Raw genomic sequence first — 25101 nt, forward strand, 5'->3', positions numbered from 1 at the left:
CTATCATTCTGGCCCTCAGTAGCTCCATTTTAGGGGTTCAATGTGTTACCCATGGGCTGGATCGAGATAGCACAGCAGTAGGGCATTTGCTTTGCAAGCGGCTGACCCAGAACAGACCTGAGTCAATTCCCAATATCCCATTGGTTCCCCGAGCCTGCCAGGAGCGATTTCTGAGTGCAGAGCCAGGAGTAACCCCTGAGCGCCGCCGGGTGTGGCCCCAAAACCAAAAACTAAATAAATAAATAAATAAAATAAAATAAACAATGTGCTACTCATTGCACGATAGAACCTGATGGAGTATACTCATTTTAATGATCATTAAATGAATCCATTTTGGATCTGGATCTGGATGATACAGCTCATAGGTCAAGTACTGAATGTGTGAGGAGGATTCAATCCTCAGCACAGGGAAAAAAAAAAAAAACCTAAAATAGAAAAAATTAACTTGCCCAAGACTTCATTGCTGAAAAGTGACTAAGCTGGAATTTTTTTGTGTATGTGCCAGAGATCAAACCTAGGATTTCACACAGATGAGGCCCCAGCTGGGATTTGAATCTAGGCAGTGAGGGGAGTCAAGGTCAAAGTGTGGCAATGAACAGATGTAGGAAATGAACAAAATCCAAAACCCAGACAGAGGGAGGCTCCCACTCAGTCCACACACACCCGGAAGACCTCCTGGACCAAGCAGTGTACTACGTGGCAGGAGGAAGTATGTGATACAGGCCTTTCTGTTTGCTGCTGGTCCTTGGGTGAGGAGGCAAAAGGAAAGCCTGGGCAAAATGAAGGCATAAAATATGTGACATCTAGAAGCTTACTTTATTCAAGTTATTTTTTGTTTTGTTTTGTTTTGTTTTGTTTGCCTTTGGGAGCATACCTGGATTTGTGCTCAGGGATCACGGTACACTCCTGGATGGCTCAGGGTATCACCATATGTGATATATCACCATATCACCATATGATATATCACCATATGCGATGCCAGGGATCCAATTCAAGTCAGCCATGTACAAGGAAAGTGCCCTACCCATTCTTTTTATTTGTTTTGGGCCACACCTGGCTCTGCATTTAGTGATCATTCCTGGCAGAAATAGAGAGATCATGTGGGATGCTAGGGTTCAAACCCAGGTCAGCCTCGTGCAAGGCAAATTCCCTACACACTGTACTATCACTACAGCCCATCAAAATTCTTTTGGGGAGGGGCTAGAGGTACATTGCATACCCAGAAATGCTCAGAGCTTACTTATGCTCTGAACTCAGGAATTACTCTTAGGAGAGCTCAGGGGACTTATATGGGATGCTGGGGACCAAAGCTAGGTCAGATGCATGCAAGGCAAATGCCTTCCCTACTGTACTATCACTCAAACCCCCCCCATTAAAATCTTTATTAAGTGTCAACATCCAAGTGTCAACATTGGATATTTAGTCACATTACAACTCAATTCATCTCTGTATTCAAAAATCTTTGGGAATTGTTAAGATAGAACAGAGACTATGGCACTTGCTGTACTTGCAGCCAACCCTGGTTCGATTTCTGGCACTACAAATAGTCCTTGAGCAGTGATCACTAGTCCCCACCTCCAATAAATAAAATAGGGACCGATATATAACATAGTTTTGTACAGTCAACTTACTTCAATTCCTGGCAGCAAATGCCCCCTCAAACATGACTGCTGGGTGCAACCCTGGAGGCACCTGAGAACTGGTTAGGTGTTCCTGGAGAGCCACAGGGTGTCCCAGATAATTGTACTACAGGAATAGGGCAGCACCCCATCTTAAATGTTTGGCCAAGAATCACATAGGGCCCTCAGGTCTGTCTCCTGAGTACCATTTAGGAACAGCTCCAAATAAATGAAACCAAATGTAGTTTGTCAGATGTGATGAGGAGTGTGGAAAAAGATACTAAACAAGAGTGAGGCATAGGAACACAGGGATGTAAGCTGGAATTTAAAGCATGGGGTCACGGAGCAGGGGGTGTGGCTATGTAGGCCCTGGGTTCATCTCCTGAATCCAATAAAGAAAGAGCAAAATAATGTGGTCAGAGCACGTAAGAAGACGACTTTTGAAGGAGTGAAGATTTGAGGCACAGTTATACCTGGGATAAGATTATCCTTAGCAGTGGGAGCAAATTCAAGACTGATTCAGGGAGGACAGGGACCTTCCAGGCAACATCCAAGTGGCCAAAGTCACAGAAGCAGAGGGAGCAAAGAGGTCAATAGTTCCAAAGCAGATAAACTGTGTAGGGTCCTGAAGTTTGAAGATTTCTTTAACTTTTCTTTCAAATGATAAGTCACTAGAAAACATTGCTTTGTTTATATTGATTTGGGGGGTTTTGTGGGGTTAGTCCTCCTGTTTCAGTGTTCATGGGCTATTCCTGATGGTGGTGCTCTGGGCTCTATAGTGTATCAGGGATGAAGGCTAAAGTTGTTGTGAGCAAAGCATGCACTTCAGTAGGTTTTTTTGTTTTTTTGTTTTTGTTTTTGTTTTTTTTTTAGTTTTTGGGTCACACCCGGCAGTGCTCAGGGGTTACTCCTGGCTCTACGCTCAGAAATCGCTCCTGGCAGGCTCAGGGGACCATATGGGATGCTGGGATTCGAACCACCAACCTTCTACATGCAAGGCAAATGCCCTACCTCCATGCTATCTCTCTGGCCCCCCGCACTTCAGTTTTTAATTCACTGTTAGTGAACTTTGAACAGAGGAGGGTTGTGATTCGACATATTTATTGTGATAAAAGATGTGGATCTGGAGCCAGAGCAATAGTACAATGATTAGGAATCTTGCCTTGCACACAGCTGACCTGGGTTTAAGCATCGGCATCCTATATGGTCCCCTAGCACACCAGTAATTCCTTAGTGTAGAGCCAGGAGTAATTCCTGAGAATCATTGGATGTGTCAAAATATATATATATTTATATATATATTTATATTTATATATATTGGGGGGGCGGAGAGATAGCATGGAGGTTGGGCGTTTGCCTTTCATGCAGAAGAATGATGGTTTGAATCCTGGCATCCCATATGGTCCCCCGAGCCTGCCAGGGGCGAGTTCTGAGCGTAGAGCCAGGAGTAACCCCTGAGCACTGCTGGCTGTGACCCAAAAACTAAAAACCTATATATATATATATATATAAAACCAAAAACCAAATATATATATACATATATATATATATTTTAGTTATGGGGTCACACCTGGCAGCGCTCAGGGGTTACTCCTGGCTCCATGCTCAGAAATCACCCCTGGCAGGCTCAGGGGACCATATGGGATGCGGAATTCGAACCAATGACCTACTGCTGCATGAAAGGCAAACTTTGAACAGAGGAGGGTTGTGATTCGACATATTTATTGTTGCCTTACCTCCATGCTATCTCTCCGACCCCTGTCAAAAAAAATTTTTTTGGGGTCACACCTGGCAGCACTCAGGGGTTCCTCCTGGCTCTACGCTCAGAAATCGCTCTGGCAGGCTCGGGGGACCATATGGGATGCATATCCCATATGCATAACCTTAATAGGCTGAGGCATGCATAAAGCATGGGCTTGATTTCTAGAACCTTATGGTTCTCAGGTACCACCTAGTAAACTCTGTGCACAAAGCTAGGAGTAGCCCTAGTACTACTAGGTGAGAACCCCCCAAAATTAGTTAAATATGTATAATATAAAAGTTACCATTTAAGCTGCATTTTTGCCATAGGAATACCATTGGGATAGACCACACCCCAGTGATACTCCTGGCTTGCGCTAAGGAATCACTCCTAGGAGTACTGAGAGGATCATATGGGATGCTGAGAGTTGAACCCAGGTCAGCCTGCCAGGAGTGATTTCTGAGGCAGAGCCAGGAGTAAAACCCTGAGCACCACTGGGTATAACTCAAAATCAAAAAAAAAAAAAAAAAAAGAGCAACTCCTGAACATCATTGGATGTGCCCCTCCCAATAAACTTTAATAAAGCAAAAATTATAAAAAAGAATACTTGGCAGATGAATTAAGACTAGACTCAAGGGGCCAGAGAGATAGCACATCAGTAGCATGTTTTGGCTTGCAAGCTGCCGACCCAGGACTGATGTTGGTTCGAATCCCGACATCCCATATGGTTCTCCATGCTTGCCAGGAGTGATTTCTGAGCAACGAGCCAGGAGTAACCCCTGAGGGCCACCAGGTGTGGCCCCAAAACCAAAACAAACAAAAAAACCTAGACTACAGGAAGACAAAAGTGGATGCAAAAATACCAATAAGAGGATTTTGAATTTATAAAAATTTTGAACCAGGGCCCGGAGAGATAGCACAGCGGCATTTGCCTTGCAAACGGCTGATCCAGGACCAAAGGTGGTTGGTTCGAATCCCGGTGTCCCATATGGTTCCCCGTGCCTGCCAGGAGCTATTTCTGAGCAGACAGCCAGGAGTAACCCCTGAGCAATGCCGGGTGTGACCCAAAAACCAAAAAATAAATAAAATAAAATAAAATCCTTCTCATTTAAAAAAAAAAAATTTGAACCAGTACTGGAGAATGACTGAATACAGTATTTTTGTTTTTGTTTTTGTCATATCAGTGGTGCTTAGGAGTTACTCCTGGCTCTGTGCTCAGGGATAACTTCTAGAAGTACTAGGGGATTATATGAGATGCAAGCAATAGAACCCAGTTGGCCACATGCAAATGCCCTGAGTTATGTTTTAAAGGTAAAGCCAAATAGACTTGCTGCGAAGCTAACTGGAGTATACAAGAAAGTTAGGGGGATCTTGGCTGACTCAGTGGAAAAAAGCACTTATAGTGTAATCATGAGGCCCCAACTTGGATCCCTGGTGTCATCCACATGTTCCAAACATAGTTCTGGTAAACCTGTCATTTGAGACCAACATCACAACAGTCTGTGAACTCAGGCACACAGCCAGATGTGTGTGAATACAGCTAAACCATGTGAATCCTGGTAAGGACTGCAACTAAAAAAAGTTGAGGAAGCGTCAAGGCCAGGTGTGCAACCCTTAGTGAGCATATGTGAAAACACAAGGACCCCTGGCCAATACCTAGCAATCTTCCAATCATCAATAGAGATGGGGTAGGAGAGGAGAATTGAGCCAGGGGACCTTGTAGCAACAAGAAAGAAGTTATTGAGAAGAGAGAATAGTAACACAGAAAAGGAAATACCAGTAAAGTAAGAGGAAAATGCTGGGTGTCCTGAAGTGAAAAAAAGCAAGGAGGGAAGAGATCAATTCCCTTAAATAAGAAACTAATTGATAGATAAGAATTAAAAGTCCTTTGAAATAGTCAAAAAATTATTATGGACACTGTTTTGTGCTCCTTACTGAGAATTATTTCACAGGACTATGGGGAAGGAAAAAACTGAAGAGAGTGTCAGAGAGGGTATTTGTAAAAAGTACTATAGAAAAACTTTGTAGTAAAGAGCTCTTTAGTAAAGGAGAGAAGCGCAATAATGCAAAATCAAGAAGTCTGGGTTTGGGGCCGGGCGGTGGCGCTGGAGGTAAGGTGCCTGCCTTATCTGCGCTAGCCTAGGAGACGGACCGCGGTTCGATCCCCCGGCGTCCCATATGGTCCCCCAAGCCAGGAGCGACTTCTGAGCGCATAGCCAGGAGTAACCCCTGAGCGTTACCGGGTGTGGCCCAAAAACCAAAAAAAAAAAAAAAAAAGAAGTCTGGGTTTTGTTTGCTTTTAAAATGGGATAATCATGAAACGAGGGGGAAAATGGGTGCTAGAGACATAGTGCAGGGAGTAGGCCCTTGCCTTGCACCCATCACACGTTAAATTGGATCCTGACATCCCAGGATGTGGCCCAAAAATTATTTAAAAAAAAAAGGGGGGGTGTTACAGACGGGGAGTGGGGGATAGCTACCAAGCAGAGGCTGGAATAAGGGAACCTCCCCCAGAAAGAAAACGCAACCCCACCTTCTCCTGACAAGCTTTGAATTTATTCACGTAGGTCTCACATAGTTTTGATCTGGACCCTAAGACTAAGTGTGTCGGTCTCCCCAATATCCTGAGAACTTCATCAGAGGCAGAAAAGGAAATTTCGAGTTTTTCTATGCACATGTCCAAATCCTATCCCTGAGCCCTTCAGAAGGAATCTATTAAATCAGGCCTCCCAAACAGCTGCTACGTGGCTGGATTCATAAAGGGGGGCGGTCCTAACTCTGCGATCCAAAATCCAGACGTTCGAATTCCAGCCTTTTCCACTCAGTTCTCCTCAATCAGCCTCTCGCGGCCACCGTACCGGACTGGGTGAGCTCAACTAGACTTCGAGACTCGTTTACTGGCCGTGCAAACCCCGAAGGGTGGGCCTACGGAGAGAACTGAATGACGATTGGTTAGACGTTTAAATGGGCAGGGGCTTCAGGGCAAATTCTGGACAGCTACTGGATAGAGCTCAAGGAGGCGTGGTCTAACGCTGAAGTCCGATTGGGTGAAGACACTTCCGGCACACAAGGATTGGGCCGAGAGATTAGGGCGGTGCCTGAGGGGGCGGTGCCGTGTCGGAAGTCAAAGGTCAGTAAATAGTGGTGATGTCATGCGGGCAAGATGGCGGAAGGGTGAGCTGCCTGCCAGCTCTGGGTGTTGGGGTCCGAAATCTCCCAGGGTTGGGGTGCTGGGTTAGGGTTTTGGTGGATAACAGGAGCCCAGCGCGGCCAGGGATCGGGCTGAAAGGGCAGAGCAGAAGCCTCCATGTCAGGGATGGGGGAGACGGTGTGCGAAGCCTCCACCCGACTAGGCCACCTCTGATGGGGGAAGCTGGGATTCGATCGTTGGGAGAGGATCACAAGTGTGTGTGTGTGTGTGTGTGTGTGTGTGTGTGTGTGTGTGTGTGTGTGTGTGTGTGTGTGTGTCTTCCACAGGGAGGACGTGGGATGGTGGCGGAGTTGGCTGCAGCAGAGCTACCAGACCGTCAAGGAGAAGGTAAGCCAAAGCCGGCGCCACCTTTCTGCTCACCCGGTCTCCAGAGGCCTTTGCTGAGCACCGAGACAGACCTGAGGCCTTCCCGGCGGTTGCTATCCAGGGAAGGGAGGCCAGACAGACCTCAGAGGCAGCAGGCAGACGATGCGCCTTCAACGTTTGTTTATTTCAGCTGTTGATTCCCATCCGTGGAATGACAGCTTCGCAAAAGCATGTCTGAGCGAGGCTTTGAAGACAGGTGGGAGTGGGAAGAGAAATAGCACTTGACACTTTTCTTTGGGAGCCCCTCAGTGTTAGTATGTGCCACAGCCAGCACTTGGACAACTCCCACTGTGCAGGTGCTCCCTACACCGACGCGATGCCCGAGTCTGGTGGGAGCGAGTGTGCCTGCGTGGCTGGTTTGTTTCCTTCCACGCTGGTGAGTCCAAACCAGCCCTGCTCAATTTTTGGGTACAGTTAATTACTGTTTACTCTAGCAATTCGAGTGAGTCCTTCCCCAGGGCTTCTGGCTTGGGTTCAATCTGCCTTCAATGTTCTTAGGCTCAAATGTTCAATCTGCCCTTAATGTTCTAGAGCCTATTGGGCTTCTCCCTGTGTCTATAGATTGACTGCACATCAGCCTATCGGTTCCAGTCAGCAAATCTGGAAATGCCAGGAATTGTCAGTATTGGGAGAACTGAAAGCGAGAATTTAATATCCGGGACCTCCAAAGTCACTTTTTTCTTTTCTTTTTTTTGTTTTTTTGTTTGTTTTGTTTTTTGTTTTTGGGCCACACCCGGCGGTGCTCAGGGGTTCCTCCTGGCTGTCTGCTCAGAAATAGCTCTTGGCAGGCACGGGGGACCATATGGGACACCGGGATTCGAACCAACCACCTTTGGTCCTGGATCGGCTGCTTGCAAGGCAAACGCCGCTGTGCTATCTCTCGGGCCCCAAAGTCACTTTTTTCTATGAGGCTGCCCGCTGCCAGTCACTGGAGTATGAGTGCTGTTCCCTGATGAAGCTGATGTATACTAGATATGGCTCTATTTTGTTGTGAAAACATTAACTCTCAGGTGAAGCAGGAGGGACAGGGGGTGATTTATGTTTTGGAGTCTTCTGGCTGAGTTCAGGACTGGTTTTTCACCTTTGACGATTCCTCATTCAGAAATAAAAGACTTTAGTTTCCCCTCTTGGCTATCTAAGCATCTACCAATCTGGACAAGTTCTTTAATTTCCTCCCTAGTGCTCGGTTTCTCAAATGTAAGATAGAAAGCCACCTAATAGTATTGCTGGAAGGGTCAAATGATAAAATGTGGGGGCCAGAGAGATAGCATGGAGGTAAAGCGTTTGCCTTGCATGCAGGAGGTCGGTGGTTCGAATCCCGGCATCTCATATGGGCCCCGAGTCTGCCAGGAGCGATTTTTGAGCGTAGAGCCAGGAATAACTCCTGAGCGCTGCCAGGTGTGACCCAAAAAACAACAACAACAAAAAAAAAGATAAAATGTGTAGAGCAATAAGAACAGTACCTAGCACATGGTAAGTACTTTGAAATGTTAGCTGGGTTTTTTTTTATTGTTTTTTTTTGTTTGTTTATGTTTTTTGGGGGGTCACACCCGATAGCACTCAGGGGTTACTCTTGGCTCTACACTCAAAACTCGCTCCTGCAGGCTCAGGGGACCATATGGAATGCTGGGATTCGAACCACCATCCTTCTGCATGCAAGGCAAACACCCTACCTCCATGCTATCTCTCCAGTCCCGTGTTAACTGTTTTTTATTAAGTACTGAAAGTGAATGAATTTTGAGTCCAATTTTCTTTCCATTTTTTTCTTGATCTTTCAGTACTCTCCTGTTTTGTTTTGTTTTGGTTTTGGTTTTTTGGGCCACACCCGATGACACTCAGGGGTTACTCCTGACTATGTGCTCAGAAATCGCTCCTGTCTTAGGGGACCATATAAGGGATCTAATCGCAGTCTGTCCTAGGCTGACTCATGCAAGGCAGACGCCCTACTGTTTGCACTCCTTTCCTGGCCTCTTCTGAACTGCACAATGTACAGCATCTTCATTTGTTGTCCTGCTTTTAGTATACATTGTCCTAAGGACTCAATCTCCTAGAATTTGTTGTCATTCTCCAGCTCTTTATAGCCCTGTGTGTGAGTATGTATATATACATAGATGCATGCACATACTGCTCTTAGCCACAGTTACCAAACCACATCTGGCTGTGAGCACCTCCCCACAAGCTTTTTTTGGCAACAGATTTTCTTCCCTGCCTTCAGAAACTTTCCACAAATCTGACTCGTCCCTCAAAGCACTGTTTACAGGACTTTCTCTTTGACTTCTAGGAAGCGTCTAATTTCTGAAATTTAAGATCAACAACTTTTTATCACTTGCTTTCCTTGCTCCCCCTGGAGCTGCCACATACAGCTTTATCTATATTCACACTCAGCTTAACCTACTTCTTACCAGATCCTTAGGGTGGTTTTCAGGCTTTATCTTCCTGGACCTGTCAGCTGCACTTGGCACTGTTGATCACTCTTTTTAGAAGTTCTGTTCTTGGCTTCTGTGACAAGGTACTCTCTCATTCACATACTTTCCAGATTGTGAATTCTTCATCTTCTACTTGGTCTTTAAAGGTGGGTATATTTTCTTCAGCTCACTATTGTTTCCTCTATACAGAGGCTCATTCTGGATAATCCCCATTTTCTTGTTAGGGTGATTTCTAGTCTTCTCCCTCATGTCTGAGAGGAGCCCCAGACAGTATTCCAGAATCATCACAGATTTGTTCATGGCCAAAGTCGTCATCGCCATATTCTGTAGCATGGCAGCTCTACAACTGTTTTAGCAATCAGTAGTTCTTCCTTGATTCTTTTTGCTCTGTCATCACATTCTTTTGATCATAATATCAACCTTTTTTGCCTTATCTATCTTTCTTTCTTTTTTTTCTTCCTCTTAAACTTTTGGCCCATACCCACTAGAGCTCAGAGCTTTTTTCTGGCTCTGCTCTCAACCATCAATCCTGATGGACTCAAAACCATATGGGATGTCAGGCATGGAAACCAAGTCAGCTTTGTGCAGGGCAAGCCTCCTACCTGCTATACTGTTTCTCCTGTATATCTGATATATGGATTTTTTTTTTAATTTGTATTTGATTTTGGTTGTTTTGGGGCCACACCCAGTGGCATGCGGGTTACTCCCAGCTCTGCACTCAGAAATCGCTCCTGGTAGGCTCAGGGACCATTTAGGATGCTGGATATTGAATTCTGGTCAACTCTATGCAAGACAAATGCCCTGCTCACTGTGCATCACTTCATCCCCTGATATTCCTTTTTTTTTTTTTTTTTTTTTTTTTTGGTTTTTGGGTCACGGGGTGACTCCTGGCTCTCTGCTCAGAAATAGCTCCTGGCAGGCACGGGGGACCATATGGGACACAGGGATTCGAACCAACCACCTTAGGTCCTGGATCGGCTGCTTGCAAGGCAAACGCCGCTGTGCTATCTCTCCAGGCTCCTCCTTTTTTTTTTTTTTTTTTTTCTGATATTTCTTTTCCCTCTTTGTTGTTGTTTTTTGTTTTGTTTTATTTTGTTTTGTTTTGGAGCCACATCCAGCCACGCTCAGGAGTTACTTCTGGCTCTGCACTCAGAAATTGCTACTGGGGTGGGGGTGGGGGGCAAAGAGATAGCACAGGGCTGCCAGGAGCAATTCCTTTTGTTTGTTTGGTTTTGGTTTTTGGCCACACCCAGCGGCACTCAGAAGTTATTCTTGGCTTTACGCTCAGAAATCAGCCCTGGCAGGCTGAGGGGACCATATGCAATGCCTGGATTCGAACCAGTGTCCATCCTGTATTGGCCACATGCAAGGCAAACGTCCTTCAGCTCTGCTATCACTTCGGTCCCCTAAAATCACCTTTTAACTGATATTAAATTGTCACAAATAACTCATGAAAAAAATTTTAATCTATTGCTGTTACTAATATAACATGTTTCTCTTTTTTTTTATTTTGTTTTTTGTTTTTGTTTTTGGGTCACACCGGCAGCACTCAGGGTTTACTCCTGGCTCTATGCTCAGAAATTGCCCCTGGCAGGCTCAGGGGACCATATGCGATGCCGGGATTCGAACCACAGACCTTCTGCATGTTTCTAAACCTCTCAGATATAAAATTTCAGATACTCCCTCCACTGCATTTCTCTGTAACTAAACAAATAAAAATAAAAATATTTCTCTCTGATGAAAATTGAATACCTTTTTTAAAATGTCGTTTGATAATTAAAACAAATATTATGACTTATGTATATCAAAGTCTTTTTGTTGTTGTTGTTTTTGTTTTGAGGCCACACCCTGTGATTCTCAGGGGTTGCTCCAGGCTTTGTGCTCAGAAATTGCTCCTGACTCGGGGGACCATATGGGACTCCGGTGGATAGAACCAAGGTCTGTCCTAGGTCAGCTGCATGCAAGGCAAATGCCCTACTGCTGTGCCACCTGTTGTTGTTTTTTGAGTCATACCCACCAGTGCTCAGGGATTATTCCTGGCTCTTCTCTCAGAAATACTACTGGTGGTGCTCAGGGAGATGGGGTTTCGAGATATGGGATGCTAAGAATCAAATCTGGGTTGGCCCTGTGCAAGGCAAATACCCTGTCCACTGTACTATTGCTCTGGCTCCAAAGCCTTTTGTTTTGTTTTGTTTTGTTTTTTGGGTCACACCCAGCAGCGCTCAGGGGTTACTCCTGGCTCTACACTCAGAACTCGCCCCTGGCAGGCTCAGGGGACCATATGGGATGCCAGGACTCAAAACACTGTCCTTCTGCATGAAAGGCAAACGCCTTACCTCATTGCTATCTCTTCGGCCCCAAGCCTTTTGTTTTTAAACCATGTATGCCCCCTTCTTTAGTCTGCTATTGAGGACTGTTCAACACCAGCTCCCTCGTTTATTGAAGTTGATGAGAGCTACTCACTGGTCACTAGTTTATAAATGTTTGTTTGGGCTGAAACTTGCTTCTTTTTGGCCATAACAGCAAGGACTTCCTTTGTTCTCTCTACTGTCAGGTCAATCAGGTTGAAGAATTGAGGCACATTGTTTCTGATCCCAACCTCCCTCTGTCACTTGAATTTTCCATGTGGTTGGTGCTGAAGAAGCATAGAAACTAAGAAGAGTTGTGGAGGGGCTGGAGCTGTGGCTCAGTGGTAGGGCATTTGCCTTGCACGCGGCTAACCTAGGACAGATAGTGGCTCAATATCCTGTATGGTCCCCCAAGCCAGGAGCGATTTCTGAGTGCATAGCCAGGAGTAGCCCTTGAGCATCACTGGGTGTGGCCCAAAAACTAACTAAATAAATAAACAAATAAACAAATAAAGAAGAAGCATTGTGGAACCTGATGATTGTCTTCTCTATCTGTCTTTCCACAGTCCTCTGAAGCCTTGGAGTTTATGAAGAGGGACTTGACAGAGTTTACCCAAGTAGTACAGCATGACACAGCCTGCACCATCGCAGCCACAGCCAGTGTGGTTAAGGAGAAACTGGCTGTGAGTACTACCTCCACCCTCTACCTGACTTTACCTCTTAGCTGAACCTGCTATTCCCTGGGGAATTCCCACACTTTCTACCATTAGATTGTTATTTTCATAAGTTCATATTTGAAAAGAATTGTATCTATCAGCAAACACAGAATATACACTAAACAATAAACTTGTCCTTCCTTTCTGCATTGCTTTATCAATTTTTTGGCCACACCCTGTGATGCTCAGGGGTTACTCCTGCCTGTGTGCTCAGAAATTGCTCCTGGCTTGGGGGACCATATGGGATGCTGGGGATCGAACCAAGGTCCGTCCTAGGTCAGACACGTGCAAGGCAAATGCCTTACTGCTGCACCACCGCTCTGGCCCTACTTTATCAAATTTTTAATCATGGGCTGGAGAGACAGTAAACTTTGGCCCTGAGCACTGTTGGGTATATTCCTTAAACTAGAAAAAAACCAAAAAGCCAAAATATGGAACTTTTAGGAGGGGCAAATGGAACACCAAATTTCAGTTATAATGACAAACTGCCTTTATGCAAGCAGGAATAGAATGCTTAGCCATAAGGCCAGGTTCTTTTTTTTTTTTTTTTTTTGGTTTTTGGGCCACACCCGGCAATGCTCAGGGGTTACTCCTGGCTGTCTGCTCAGAAATAGCTCCTGGCAGGCACGGGGGACCATATGGGACACCGGGATTTGAACCAATCACCTTTGGTCCTGGATCGGCTGCTTGCAAGGCAAACGCCGCTGTGCTATCTCTCCGGGCCCAAGGCCAGGTTCTAAGAACCTCAAGTAATATTTATTCTTGGTATATCTAGGTATGTATTAAAGCCCCAAATGCATATTTTACATCCTGAATCTGAGAATGAAATTATAATATTACAATAAGGCTGTTTATTAAATGATTGCAGTGTGCCAGATATTTCACATTACTTATCTCTTTAATCTCCAAATTAATCCTATGAAGTATATTAGATGAAGGTGAGACTCAGTGTTGGGGCCAGACAGATCATATATCAGGTAAGGTGCTTTCCTTGCACGTTGCTAACCTGATTAGATCCTGGCACCCTATATGGTCCCCTGAGCCTTGCCAGGAGTGATCCCTGAGCATAGAGCCAGGAAGAAGCCCTGAGCACTGATGGGTATGACTCAAAAAGAAAATAAAAGAAGTAATAGGACTGAGATTCACATTCAAGTTTGTCTCCAAAACTAGTACTTTCCACCATTTTTACCACAGGTGCTCTTCCCTTATGAAAGTCTATGACATGTGGGGCTGGAGAGATAGCATGGAGGTAGGACATTTGCATTGCATGCAGAAGGATGATGGTTCGAATTCCAGCATCCCATATGCTCCCCCTAGCCTGCCAGGAGCGATTGCTGAGAGTAGAGCCAGGAGTAACTTCTTTTTTTTTTTTTTTTTTTTTAATTTTTTTTTTATTTAAACACCTTGATTACATACATGATTGTGTTTGGGTTTCAGTCATAAAAGGAACACCACCCATCACCAGTGCAACATTCCCATCACCCAAGTCCCAAATCACCCTCCTCCCCACCCAACCCCCGCCTGTACCCTAAACAGGCTCTACTTTTCCCTCATACATTCTCAATATTAGGACAGTTCAAAATGTAGTTATTTCTCTAACTAAACTCATCACTCTTTGTGGTGAGCTTCCTGAGGTGAGCTGGAACTTCCAGCTCTTTTCTCTTTTGTGTCTGAAAATTATTATTACAAGGGTGTCTTTCATTTTTCTTAAAACCCATAGATGAGTGAGACCATTCTGCGTTTTTCTCTCTCTCTCTGACTTATTTCACTCAGCATAATAGATTCCATGTACATCCCTGTATAGGAAAATTTCATGACTTCATCTCTCCTGACAGCTGCATAATATTCCATTGTGTATATGTACCACAGTTTCTTTAGCCATTCATCTGTTGAAGGGCATCTTGGTTGTTTCCAGAGTCTTGCTATGGTAAATAGAGCTGCAATGAATATAGGTGTAAGGAAGGGGTTTTTGTATTGTATTTTTGTGTTCCTAGGGTATATTCCTAGGAGTGGTATAGCTGGATCGTATGGGAGCTCGATTTCCAGTTTTTGGAGGAATCTCCATATCGCTTTCCATAAAGGTTGAACTAGACAGCATTCCCACCAGCAGTGGAATCCACATCCCCGCCAACACTGTTTATTCTCATTCTTTGTGATGTGTGCCATTCTCTGGGGTGTGAGGTGGTATCTCATCGTTGTTTTGATTTGCATCTCCCTGATGATTAGTGATGTGGAACATTTTTTCATGTGTCTTTTGGCCATGCGTATTTCTTCTTTGTCAAAGTGTCTGTTCATTTCTTCTCCCCATTTTTTGATGGGGTTAGATGTTTTTTTCTTGTAAAGTTCTGTCAGTGCCTTGTATATTTTGGAGATTAGCCCCTTATCTGATGGGTATTGGGTGAATAGTTTCTCCCACTCAGTGGGTGGCTCTTGTATCCTGGGCACTATTTCCTTTGAGGTGCAGAAGCTTCTCAGCTTAATATATTCCCATCTGTTAATCTCTGCTTTCACTTGCTTGGAGAGTGCAGTTTCCTCCTTGAAGATGCCTGTAATGTCCTGTAGTGTTTTGCCTATGTGCTGTTCTATATATCTTATGGTTTTGGGGCTGATATCGAGGTCTTTAATCCATTTGGATTTTACCTTTGTACATGATGTTAGCTGGGGGTCTAAGTTTAATTTTTTGCAAGTGGCTATCCAATTGTGCCAACACCACTTGTTGAAGAGGCTTTCCCTGCTCCATTTAGGATTTCCTGCTCCTTTATCAAAAATTAGATGGTTGTATCTCTGGGGAACATTTTCTGAGTATTCAAGCCTATTCCACTGATCTGAGGACCTATCCTTATTCCAATACCATGCTGTTTTGATAACTGTTGCTTTGTAGTACAGTTTAAAGTTGGGAAAAGTAATTCCTCCCATATTCTTTTTCCCAATGATTGCTTTAGCTATTCGAGGGTGTTTATTGTTCCAAATGAATTTCAAAAGTGTCTGATCCACTTCTTTGAAGAATGTCATGGGTATCTTTAGAGGGATGGCATTAAATCTGTATAATGCCTTGGGGAGTATTGACATTTTGATGATGTTAATCCTGCCAATCCATGAGCAGGGTATGTGTTTCCATTTCCGTGTGTCCTCTCTTATTTCTTGGAGCAGAGTTTTATAGTTTTCTTTGTATAGGTCCTTCACATATTTAGTCAAGTTGATTCCAAGATATTTGAGTTTGTGTGGTACTATTGTGAATGGGGTTGTTTTCTTAATGTCCATTTCTTCTTTATTACTGTTGGTGTATAGAAAGGCCATTGATTTTTGTGTGTTAATTTTGTAGCCTGCCACCTTGCTATATGAGTCTATTGTTTCTAGAAGCTTTTTGATAGAGTCTTTAGGGTTTTCTAAGTAGAGTATCATGTCATCTGCAAACAGTGAGAGCTTGACTTCTTCCTTTCCTATCTGGATTCCCTTGATATCCTTTTCTTGCCTAATCGCTATAGCAAGTACTTCCAGTGCTATGTTGAATAGGAGTGGTGAGAGAGGACAGCCTTGTCTTGTGCCAGAATTTAGAGGGAAGGCTTTCAGTTTTTCTCCATTGAGGATAATATTTGCCACTGGCTTGTGGTAGATGGCCTTCACTATATTGAGAAAGGTTCCCTCCATTCCCATCTTGCTGAGAGTTTTGATCAAGAATGGGTGTTGGACCTTATCAAATGCTTTCTCTGCATCTATTGATATGATCATGTGGTTTTTATTTTTCTTGTTATTGATGTTGTGTATTATGTTGATAGATTTACGGATGTTAAACCAGCCTTGCATTCCTGGGATGAAACCTACTTGATCGTAGTGGATGATCTTCTTAATGAGGCATTGAATCCTATTTGCCAGGATTTTGTTGAGGATCTTTGCATCTGCATTCATCAGTGATATTGGTCTGTAATTTTCTTTTTTGGTAGCGTCTCTGTCTGGTTTAGGTATCAAGGTGATGTTGGCTTCATAAAAGCTATTTGGAAGTGTTTCTGTTTGTTCAATTTCATGAAAGAGTCTTGCCAAGATTGGCAGTAGTTCCTCTTGGAAAGTTTGATAGAATTCATTAGTGAATCCATCTGGACCTGGGCTTTTGTTTTTCGGCAGACATTTGATTACTGTTTTAATTTCATCAATGGTGATGGGGGTGTTTAGATATGCTACATCCTCTTCCTTCAACCGTGGAAGATTATAAGAGTCCAAGAATTTATCCATTTCTTCCAGGTTCTCATTTTTAGTGGCGTAGAGTTTTTCAAAGTAGTTTCTGATTACCCTTTGAATCTCTGTCATATCAGTAGTGATCTCTCCTTTTTCATTCCTGATACGAGTTATCAAGTTTCTCTCTCTCTCTTTCTTTGTTAGGTTTGCCAGTGGTCTATCAATCTTGTTTATTTTTTCAAAGAACCAACTTCTGCTTTCGTTGATCTTTCGGATTGTTTTTTGAGTTTCCACTTCGTTGATTTCTGCTCTCAGCTTTGTTATTTCCTTCTGTCTTCCTGTTCTTGGGTCCTTTTGTTGAGCATTTTCTAGTTCTATTAGCTGTGTCATTAAGCTACTCAGGTAAGCTCCTTCTTCCTTCCTGATGTGTGCTTGCAAAGCTATAAATTTTCCTCTCAGTACTGCTTTTGCTGTGTCCCATAAGTTCTGAGAGTTTGTGTCTTTATTGTCATTTGTTTCCAGGAACCTTTTTATTTCCTCCTTGATTTCATCTCGGACCCACTGGTTATTGAGCATGAGGCTGTTTAACTTCCAGGTGTTAAAGTGTTTCTTCTGAGTCCCTTTGGAGTTCACAAATAATTTCAGAGCCTTGTGGTCAGCGAAGGTAGTCTGCAAAATTTCTATCCTCTTGATCTTATGGAGGTATGTTTTATGTGCCAGCATGTAGTCTATCCTGGAGAATGTCCCATGTACATTGGAGAAGAATGTGTATCCAGGTTTCTGGGGATGGAGTGTCCTATATATATCCACTAGGCCTCTTTCTTCCATTTCTCTCCTCAGGTCTAGTATATTCTTGTTGGGTTTCAGTCTGGTTGACCTGTCCAGTGTTGACAAAGCCGTGTTTAGGTCCCCCACAATTATTGTGTTGTTGTTGATATTATTTTTCAGATTTGTCAGCAGTTGTATTAAATATTTTGCTGGCCCCTCATTCGGTGCATATATGTTTAGGAGAGTGAATTCTTCCTGCTCTACGTACCCCTTGATTAATATAAAATGTCCGTCTTTGTCCCTTACAACCTTCCTGAGTATAAAGTTTGCATTATCTGATATTAGTATGGCCACTCCAGCTTTTTTATGGGTGTTGTTTGCTTGGATAACTTTTCTCCAGCCTTTTATTTTGAGTCTATGTTTGTTCTGACTATTCAGGTGCGTTTCTTGTAGGCAGCAGAAGGTTGGATTGAGTTTTTTGATCCATTTAGCCACTCTGTGTCTCTTAACTGGTGCATTTAGTCCATTGACGTTGAGAGAAAGAATTGTCCTGGGATTTAACGCCATCTTTATTTCAAAATTTGGTGTGTCTTTTGGGTAGTCTTGTCTTAGATTAGGTCTTTCAGTTTTTCTCTTAAGACTGGTTTTGTGTCTGTGAAGTTTCTGAGCTGTTTTTTGTCTGTGAAACCATGTATTCTTCCATCAAACCGGAAAGTGAGTTTTGCTGGGTATAGTATTCTGGGTGAAGCATTCATTTCATTCAGTCTTGTCACAATATCCCACCACTGCTTTCTGGCATTGAGCGTTTCTGGTGACAGGTCTGCTGTAAATCTCAGGGAAGCTTGCTTGAACATGATTTCCCCTTTTGATCTTGCTGTTTTCAGAATTCTGTCTCTATCTGTGGGATTTGTCATTGTGACTAGGATGTGTCTTGGGGTGGTTTTTCTGGGGTCTCTTTTGGTTGGTACTCTTCGGGCATGCAGGATTTGATCACATATATTCTTTAGCTCTGGAAGTTTCTCTTTAATGATGTTCTTGACCATTGATTCTTCCTGGAAATTTTCTTCCTGGGTCTCTGGGACTCCAATGATTCTTAAGTTGTTTCTGTTGATCTTATCATAGACTTCTATTTTCGTCTGTTCCCATTCTTTGACTAATTTTTCCATTGTCTGCTCATTTGCTTTAAGTTTTTTGTCCAATCTCTCCTGCTGTATGGAATTGTTATGTATCTCATCTTCCACAGCACCAAGTCTATTCTCAGCTTCTGATACCCTGTCCCAGAGCTTATCCATTTTGTCATTCACTTCGTTTACTGAGTTTTTCAGGCCTGTTAGTTGACATGTTATTTCAGTTTGGAGTTTTGTCATTTCTGCCTTCATATTTTCTTGGTTCTTATTAGTGTTCTGTTCAACTCGATCCATGGTTTCTTGGAGTCTGTTGAGCACCTTCCATATTGCTAGTCTAAAGTCCTTATCTGAGAGGTTGATTAGTTGTTCAGTCATTATCTGGTCCTCAGAATTGTCATCTTCATTCTCTATGTCTGATGCTGGCCTGCGCTGTTTCCCCATTGTCACATTTGTATTGTGGGTTTTTCTACGTGTTGTAGTGGTATTCATTGTCTATATGATGTAGGCAGCACACTCCTCTGGCTCCTCCCTTTCTGGATGGGCTGACTTGCCTCTAAGGGAGGGGAGTCCTCCGTGGATGAAGCCGCACACTGGGTCAAATCTTAGGCCCGAGCATGTAACAGAGAAGACAGTCCAGAGAGAAATGTTTGCTTCTGTGATATAGCGCCGTTCTTAGTGTGATTTTTCCTTCTTGTTGCAATGGAGTTCTTTCCTTAGAAAGAGTGCACGGCCGCGTAGCGAAGCGGACAGACATAGACAGGTCACACTCACAGTCTTTCACAGCTGAGCCCCACTGGGCCGGTGTACTTTCGCGGATTTTCCCCGCCTGGTGTCACACACAGGGAGCCAGCTTTTGCAAAGGATAGCCGGTTTTTATGCTCTGAAGTCCCTCCCTGAAAATGGCGTCTGGGCGAGCGAGGTTTCTGGAGGCTCTTTTTGCCCCACTCGCAAGAGTTTCACGCAAGAGGACAGTAGACAGACATAGACAGGTCACACTCACAGTCTTTCACAGCTGAGCCCCACTGGGCCGGTGTACTTTCGCGGATTTTCCCCGCCTGGTGTCACACACAGGGAGCCAGCTTTTGCCAGGAGTAACTTCTGAGCTGCCGGGTGTGACCCAAAAATCAAAAAAAAAAAAAAAAAATAGAAGAAAGTCTATGGCATGTACTCATTTAATTTTTTGTTTTTGTTGTTGTTTGGGGAGAAGGAGTTGGGTCAGGCTGCAATTAGCAGTGATCAGAGGCTACTCTATTATTACTCTACTTTTTATTGCTGGTAGTGCTTCAGGAACCTTGTAATGCTCACAGGAATTGAACTGGGCCTTCTAAATGGAAAAAAAAAAGTTTATTTAGCCCTTTGAGTTCTCTCTTTTTTTTTTTTGTTTTTGTTTTTGTTTTTGGGCCACTCCCAGCATTGCTCAGGGGTTATTCCTGGCTCTGCACTCAGAAATTGCTCCTGGCAGACTCGGGGGACCATATGAGGTGCCAGGGATCGAACCTAGGTCCATCCAGGGTAGGCAGCGTGCAAGGCAAATGCCCTACCGCTGTACTATTGTTCTGGCCCTGGTGATATTTCTTTATTCCCCTTTATGAATTTTTTTTGTTTGCTTGTCTTTTTGCTTGCTCAGGGCTCACTCATGGCTCTATACTCAGGAATCACTCTTGGCAGTGTTTGAGAGACCAAATGGGAAAATGCCATATCTCTCTATACTATTCTAACCAATGTACTATCTCTCTGGCCTCTGCTCTGTGAATTTTTTTTTTTTTTTTTTTTTTTTTTTTTTTTTTTTTTTTTTTTTTGGTTTTTGGGCCACACCCGGTAACGCTCAGGGGTTATTCCTGGCTATGCGCTCAGAAGTTGCTCCTGGCTTGGGGGACCATATGGGACACCGGGGGATCGAACCGCGGTCCGTCCAAGGATAGCGCAGGCAAGGCAGGCACCTTACCTTTAGCGCCACCGCCCGGCCCCTGCTCTGTGAATTTTTATTTGTTTGTTTTTTGTTTTGTTTTGAGGCCACACCCATTTGATTTAACCATTTGAGTTACTCCTGGCTATATGCTCCTGGCTTGGTGGGGCCATATGGGATGCCTGGGAATTGAACGGTTGGTCTGTCCTAGGCTAGCGCTTGCAAGGCAGACACCTTACTTGTAGCGCCACTGCTCCAACCTCTGCTCTGTGAATTTTTTGTTTGTTTTTCGGTCATACCTGGTTGGGCTCAGGTTGCTTCTGGCTCTACACTTAGAAATTATTCCTGTGGCCGGAGAGATAGCATGGAGGTAAGGTGTTTTCCTTGCATGCAGAAGGTTGGTGGTTCGAATCTCGGCATCCCATATGGTCCCCTGAGCCTAGAGCCAGGAGTAACCCCTGAGCGCTGCCGGGTGTGACCCAAAAACCGGAAAAAAAAAAGAAAAGAAATTATTCCTGGCAGGCTTGGGAGCTGTCAGGGATCGAATTTGGGTTGGTCATGTGCAAGGCAAATGCCTTACTTGCTGTATTATCTCTCTGGTCCTCCTCTGTTAATTTTTTTTTTCTTTCAGTTTTTGGGTCACACCCGGCAGTGCTCAGGAGTTACTCCTGGCTCTACGCTCAGAAATCGCTCCTGGCAGGCTCGGGGAACCATATGGGATGCCGGGATTCAAAACACCATCCATCTGCATGCAAGACAAATGCCCTATTTCCATGCTATCTCTCCAGCCTCCCTCCTCTATTAATTTTGATCAGGAAGGCTGGCCTTGAAATTTTGATGAAGTCAAAATTCTCAGCCTTTTGACTAAGATCAAGTGTGAAATTTTGATGAAGTCAGTAAAGGTCTCTTTTCTCACCTGCACAGACCTTTTCAACCCTGTTCCATACCCTTTCATGGGATCAGGACCCTGACTGCCTTTTTCTTCTGCCTGATGGTGAAAGGTCCTGAGCACTTTTCTGGCCCCCATACATATATGTCATTATTTTGCCCCTGGTTCTGTATCTTTTCAGTTTCTGGGAGGTTGTTAGTTTGTTTGGTTGATTGGTGGTTTTTCAGAACACACCTGCTCAGGGGTTACTCCTGGTGTTGCATTCAGAAATTACTCCTGGTGGGGCCAGAAAGAGAACATGGAGGTAGAGCGTTTGCCTTGCATGCAGAGGGATGGTGGTTTGAGTCCCGGCATCCCATGTGGTCCCCCGAGCCTGCCAGGAGCAATTTCTGAGCGTATAGCCAGGGGTAACCCCTGAGCACTGCTGTGTGTGACCCAAAAACAAGAAAAAGAAAGAAATTACTCCTGGGGGCCTGAGCAGTGGTACAAGCAGTAGGGTGTGTGCCTTGCATGCACTGACCTAGGATGGACAGTGGTTTGATCGCCCAGCGTTTCATATGGTCCCCCAAGCGTGGAGCGATTTCTGAGTGCATAATTAGGCGTAACCTCTGAGCGTCACTGGGTGTGGTCCAAAAAAACGAAAGGAAAGAAAAAAGAAAATACTCCTAGAGGATATAGGATCATTTGAGATACTGCGTATAAAACCCGAGTGGTTGCATGCAAGGCAAACCCGATCAGTTATATTATCACTCCAGCTCCCTCTGTACCCTTTCATACCTCAAATTACAGCCTGGGTCCCTTACTTCCTTTTCTGGTTTCTTTCTGCAGACTGAAGGCACCTCCGGAGCAACAGAGAAAATGAAGAAGGGACTGTCTGACTTCCTAGGGGTGATCTCTGACACCTTTGCTCCCTCACCAGACAAAACTATTGACTGTGATGTCATTACCCTGATGGGTACACCTTCTGGCACAGCTGAACCCTATGATGGCACCAAGGTACTCACTATTTACCAGATCTGCAGATACTAACAATACTAGCTTTAGTTTTGACCTGTACTCAAAAGCAGTACATGTTCAGGCTAAATGTAAATATATGTATAACAGTCCTCACCTTATCTTGTTATTGTTGTTTTTTGTTTGTTTCATTATTTTGTTTTTTGTTTGTTTGTTTTTTGGACCACACCCAGCAGTGCTCAGAGGTTCCTCCTGGCTCTGTGCTCAGAAGTTACTCCTGGCAGGCTCAGGGACCATATGGGACGTCAGGAATTGAATCTGGGTCAGCCACATGCCAGGCAAATGTGCCCTAACTGCTGGGCAAGGCAAATAACTTACTGTGAAATCGCTCTGATCTCTGAATATGATTTTCTCTTTTTTTTTTCTTTTTTGGTTTTTGTTTTGGGCCACACCCAGTAACACTCAGGGATTATTCCTGGCTCTGCACTCAGAAATCATTCCTGGCAGGCTCAGGGACCATATAAGATGCTAGGCATCAATCCAACCTGGATCAGCCACATGTAAGGCAAAAATGCCCTACCTGCTGTGCTCTCATTCTGGCTCCATGAATATGTTTTTTTCTTTCCTTTTTTTTTAGGACGCATCAACTTTATTCATGCCCTGTCCTCCACAGGTGTCGCCTATATCATAACCTTTTAAGCATTTGCTATTCTTAGCTAGCCCTGCATCTTAACTCCTTTCAGCCATCTTCCCTTTGACCTCCATGCTGGCCAAAGACCAAAAGGGCAAAGACCAATATGTTTTTTTCTAATTACATATTCCTGTAGGGAAAATATTCATATTTTTCAATAGATATACACACATGCCTATGATATAGTTTAGTTTATAAGTAAAATATAGGGGCTGGAATGATGATGTAGTGGTAGGGTGTTTGCCTTGCACGTGTTAACCTTGGACGGACTGCAGTTAGATCCCCCAGTGTCCCATGTGGTTCCCCAAGCCAGGAGAGATTTTTGAGTGCATAGCCGGGAGTAACCCCTGAATATCACCAGGTGTATGCACCACCACCACCACCCTCCAAAAAAAAAAAAGAAATCACTCCTGATAGACTCAGGGGTCACATGGGATAACAGAGGTCAAACTCGGGCCAGTTTCATACAAGGCAAATACTCTGTTCTCTGTGCTATCATTCGAGACCCTATTTGCCACCATTTTAAGTGTCTTTATAATTTTTGTTTTTGTGGTTTGGCCACCTTTACTCCAGGGTTACTCCTGGTTCATTGCTTAGAAATTATTCCTGGTCCCCCAAGCCAGGAGCAACTTCTGAGCGCATAGCCAGGAGTAACCCCTGGGCGTTACACGGTGTGGCCCAAAAACCAAAAAAAAAAAAAAAAAGAAAGAAAGAAAGAAATTATTCACTGTTCTATCATTCTAGCCCCTATAATTTGAATTTTTTGGGCCACTCTTGGCAGTGCTCAAGGGACCATATGGAATGCCTAGGATCAATCCCTGGTGAGCCACATAGAAGGCAAATGCCCTACCTGCCATATTATTGCTCTGGCCCCTCTTTTTGTTTGTTTGTTTTTGTTTTTGGGCCACACCCAGTGACTCTCAGGTTACTCCTGGCTATGTGCTCATAAATCGCTCCTGGCTTTGGGGAACCATATGGAATGCCAGGGATTAAACTGAGATCCGACCTGGGCAGCCATGTACAAGGCAAACACATCCTATCACTGTGCTATCACTCGGACCCAATCTGGCCTCATTTTTAATGGTTTTTAAATTCTTGCTAGTGAATGTAATATATTTATCAGTTATTTTTTTTGCTTTCAGATTGTAATTCTCTCAAATTTTAGTTATAAAGGATGCTATCAGGTCTGTCCCGGGTCGGCTGTGTGCAAAGCAAATGCCCTACTGCTGTGCTATTGCTCCAACCCATTTATTTATTTATTTATTTATTTATTTATTTATTTTATGAGGGCTGGAGGGGGAGATTTGGGTCATACCTGGTGGTGTTCAAGGATTACTCTTGGTTATGCACTCAGGAATTACACCTGGCAGTGCCCAAGGAACCACATAGGATTTTTGGAGAAAGGGTCCATACCAAGAAGTGTTCAAGGTTTCCTCCTGCCTCTGCTTAGGAGTCATTCCAGGCTTTATAACTCAGTGGTCACTTCTACTTGCAGAGCAGACACTTTAGCTTCTGAGGTATCTTCCAGTTTCCAAAATTATTTTTGTTTTGTTTTGGTTTTTGGGGCCACTTTGGTCACTGGTCAGAGCTTATTCCTGACTTTGTGCTTTGAGATTACACCTGGTGGGTGTTGGCAGTCTGTATGTAATGTTGTGGATCAAATCTGAGTTGGCCGAATGCGAGGCAAGTGCCTTAGTCATTGTACCTGAAATTCAAGAGCATTATAGACATTTAACATTGTAGTCTTGCTTATGCTGTATTTTTCTTAATTTCTGGCAAAAGATCATTTTTCTGAGTCCCGTTTCTCAGTTCCTACCTGGTGCACTAATCCATAATCCTGGTCTTAACTGGCCAGCAGTGTACAGTATATTAAGGAAGCAGCTGTGTTCTGAATTATTGAATACTCTGACATAACGTATATGTGCCTAGCACACTACAATTCTATTCTCTTCTCTGTTTCTTATAGGCTCGCCTCTATAGCCTGCAGTCTGACCCGGCAACCTACTGCAATGAACCAGATGGTGAGGGGATCGTGAGAGTGGGGGGCTTAAAGGGCAGCTGAACCCTAGGTGCCCTGTTCGCCTGTGTGCCCTGTTTGTCTCTGGTCACATAAGTTAGTTACCTATCAGAGACCAAAGTGGGACTTGTTTGTACTTGTTTGTACCTGAA

The 25101-nt window shown here is 44.0% G+C and overlaps 1 protein-coding gene across 1 annotated transcript in view; it reads left to right on the forward strand.

The window, feature by feature from the left end:
* The first annotated feature begins 6523 nt into the window (after positions 1-6523).
* Positions 6524-25101, forward strand: part of BSDC1 (BSD domain containing 1) — a 43944-nt gene continuing 25366 nt past the window's right edge. Inside the window, exons 1-5 of the mRNA XM_049775538.1 lie at positions 6524-6534; positions 6805-6898; positions 12278-12394; positions 22116-22283; positions 24899-24953. Coding sequence (XP_049631495.1) covers positions 6524-6534; positions 6805-6898; positions 12278-12394; positions 22116-22283; positions 24899-24953 — 445 coding nt within the window. The remainder of the gene's footprint in view (positions 6535-6804; positions 6899-12277; positions 12395-22115; positions 22284-24898; positions 24954-25101) is intronic.

This window comes from Suncus etruscus, chromosome 6 (assembly GCF_024139225.1).
Source record: "Suncus etruscus isolate mSunEtr1 chromosome 6, mSunEtr1.pri.cur, whole genome shotgun sequence".
Classification (NCBI taxonomy): Eukaryota; Metazoa; Chordata; class Mammalia; order Eulipotyphla; family Soricidae; genus Suncus; species Suncus etruscus.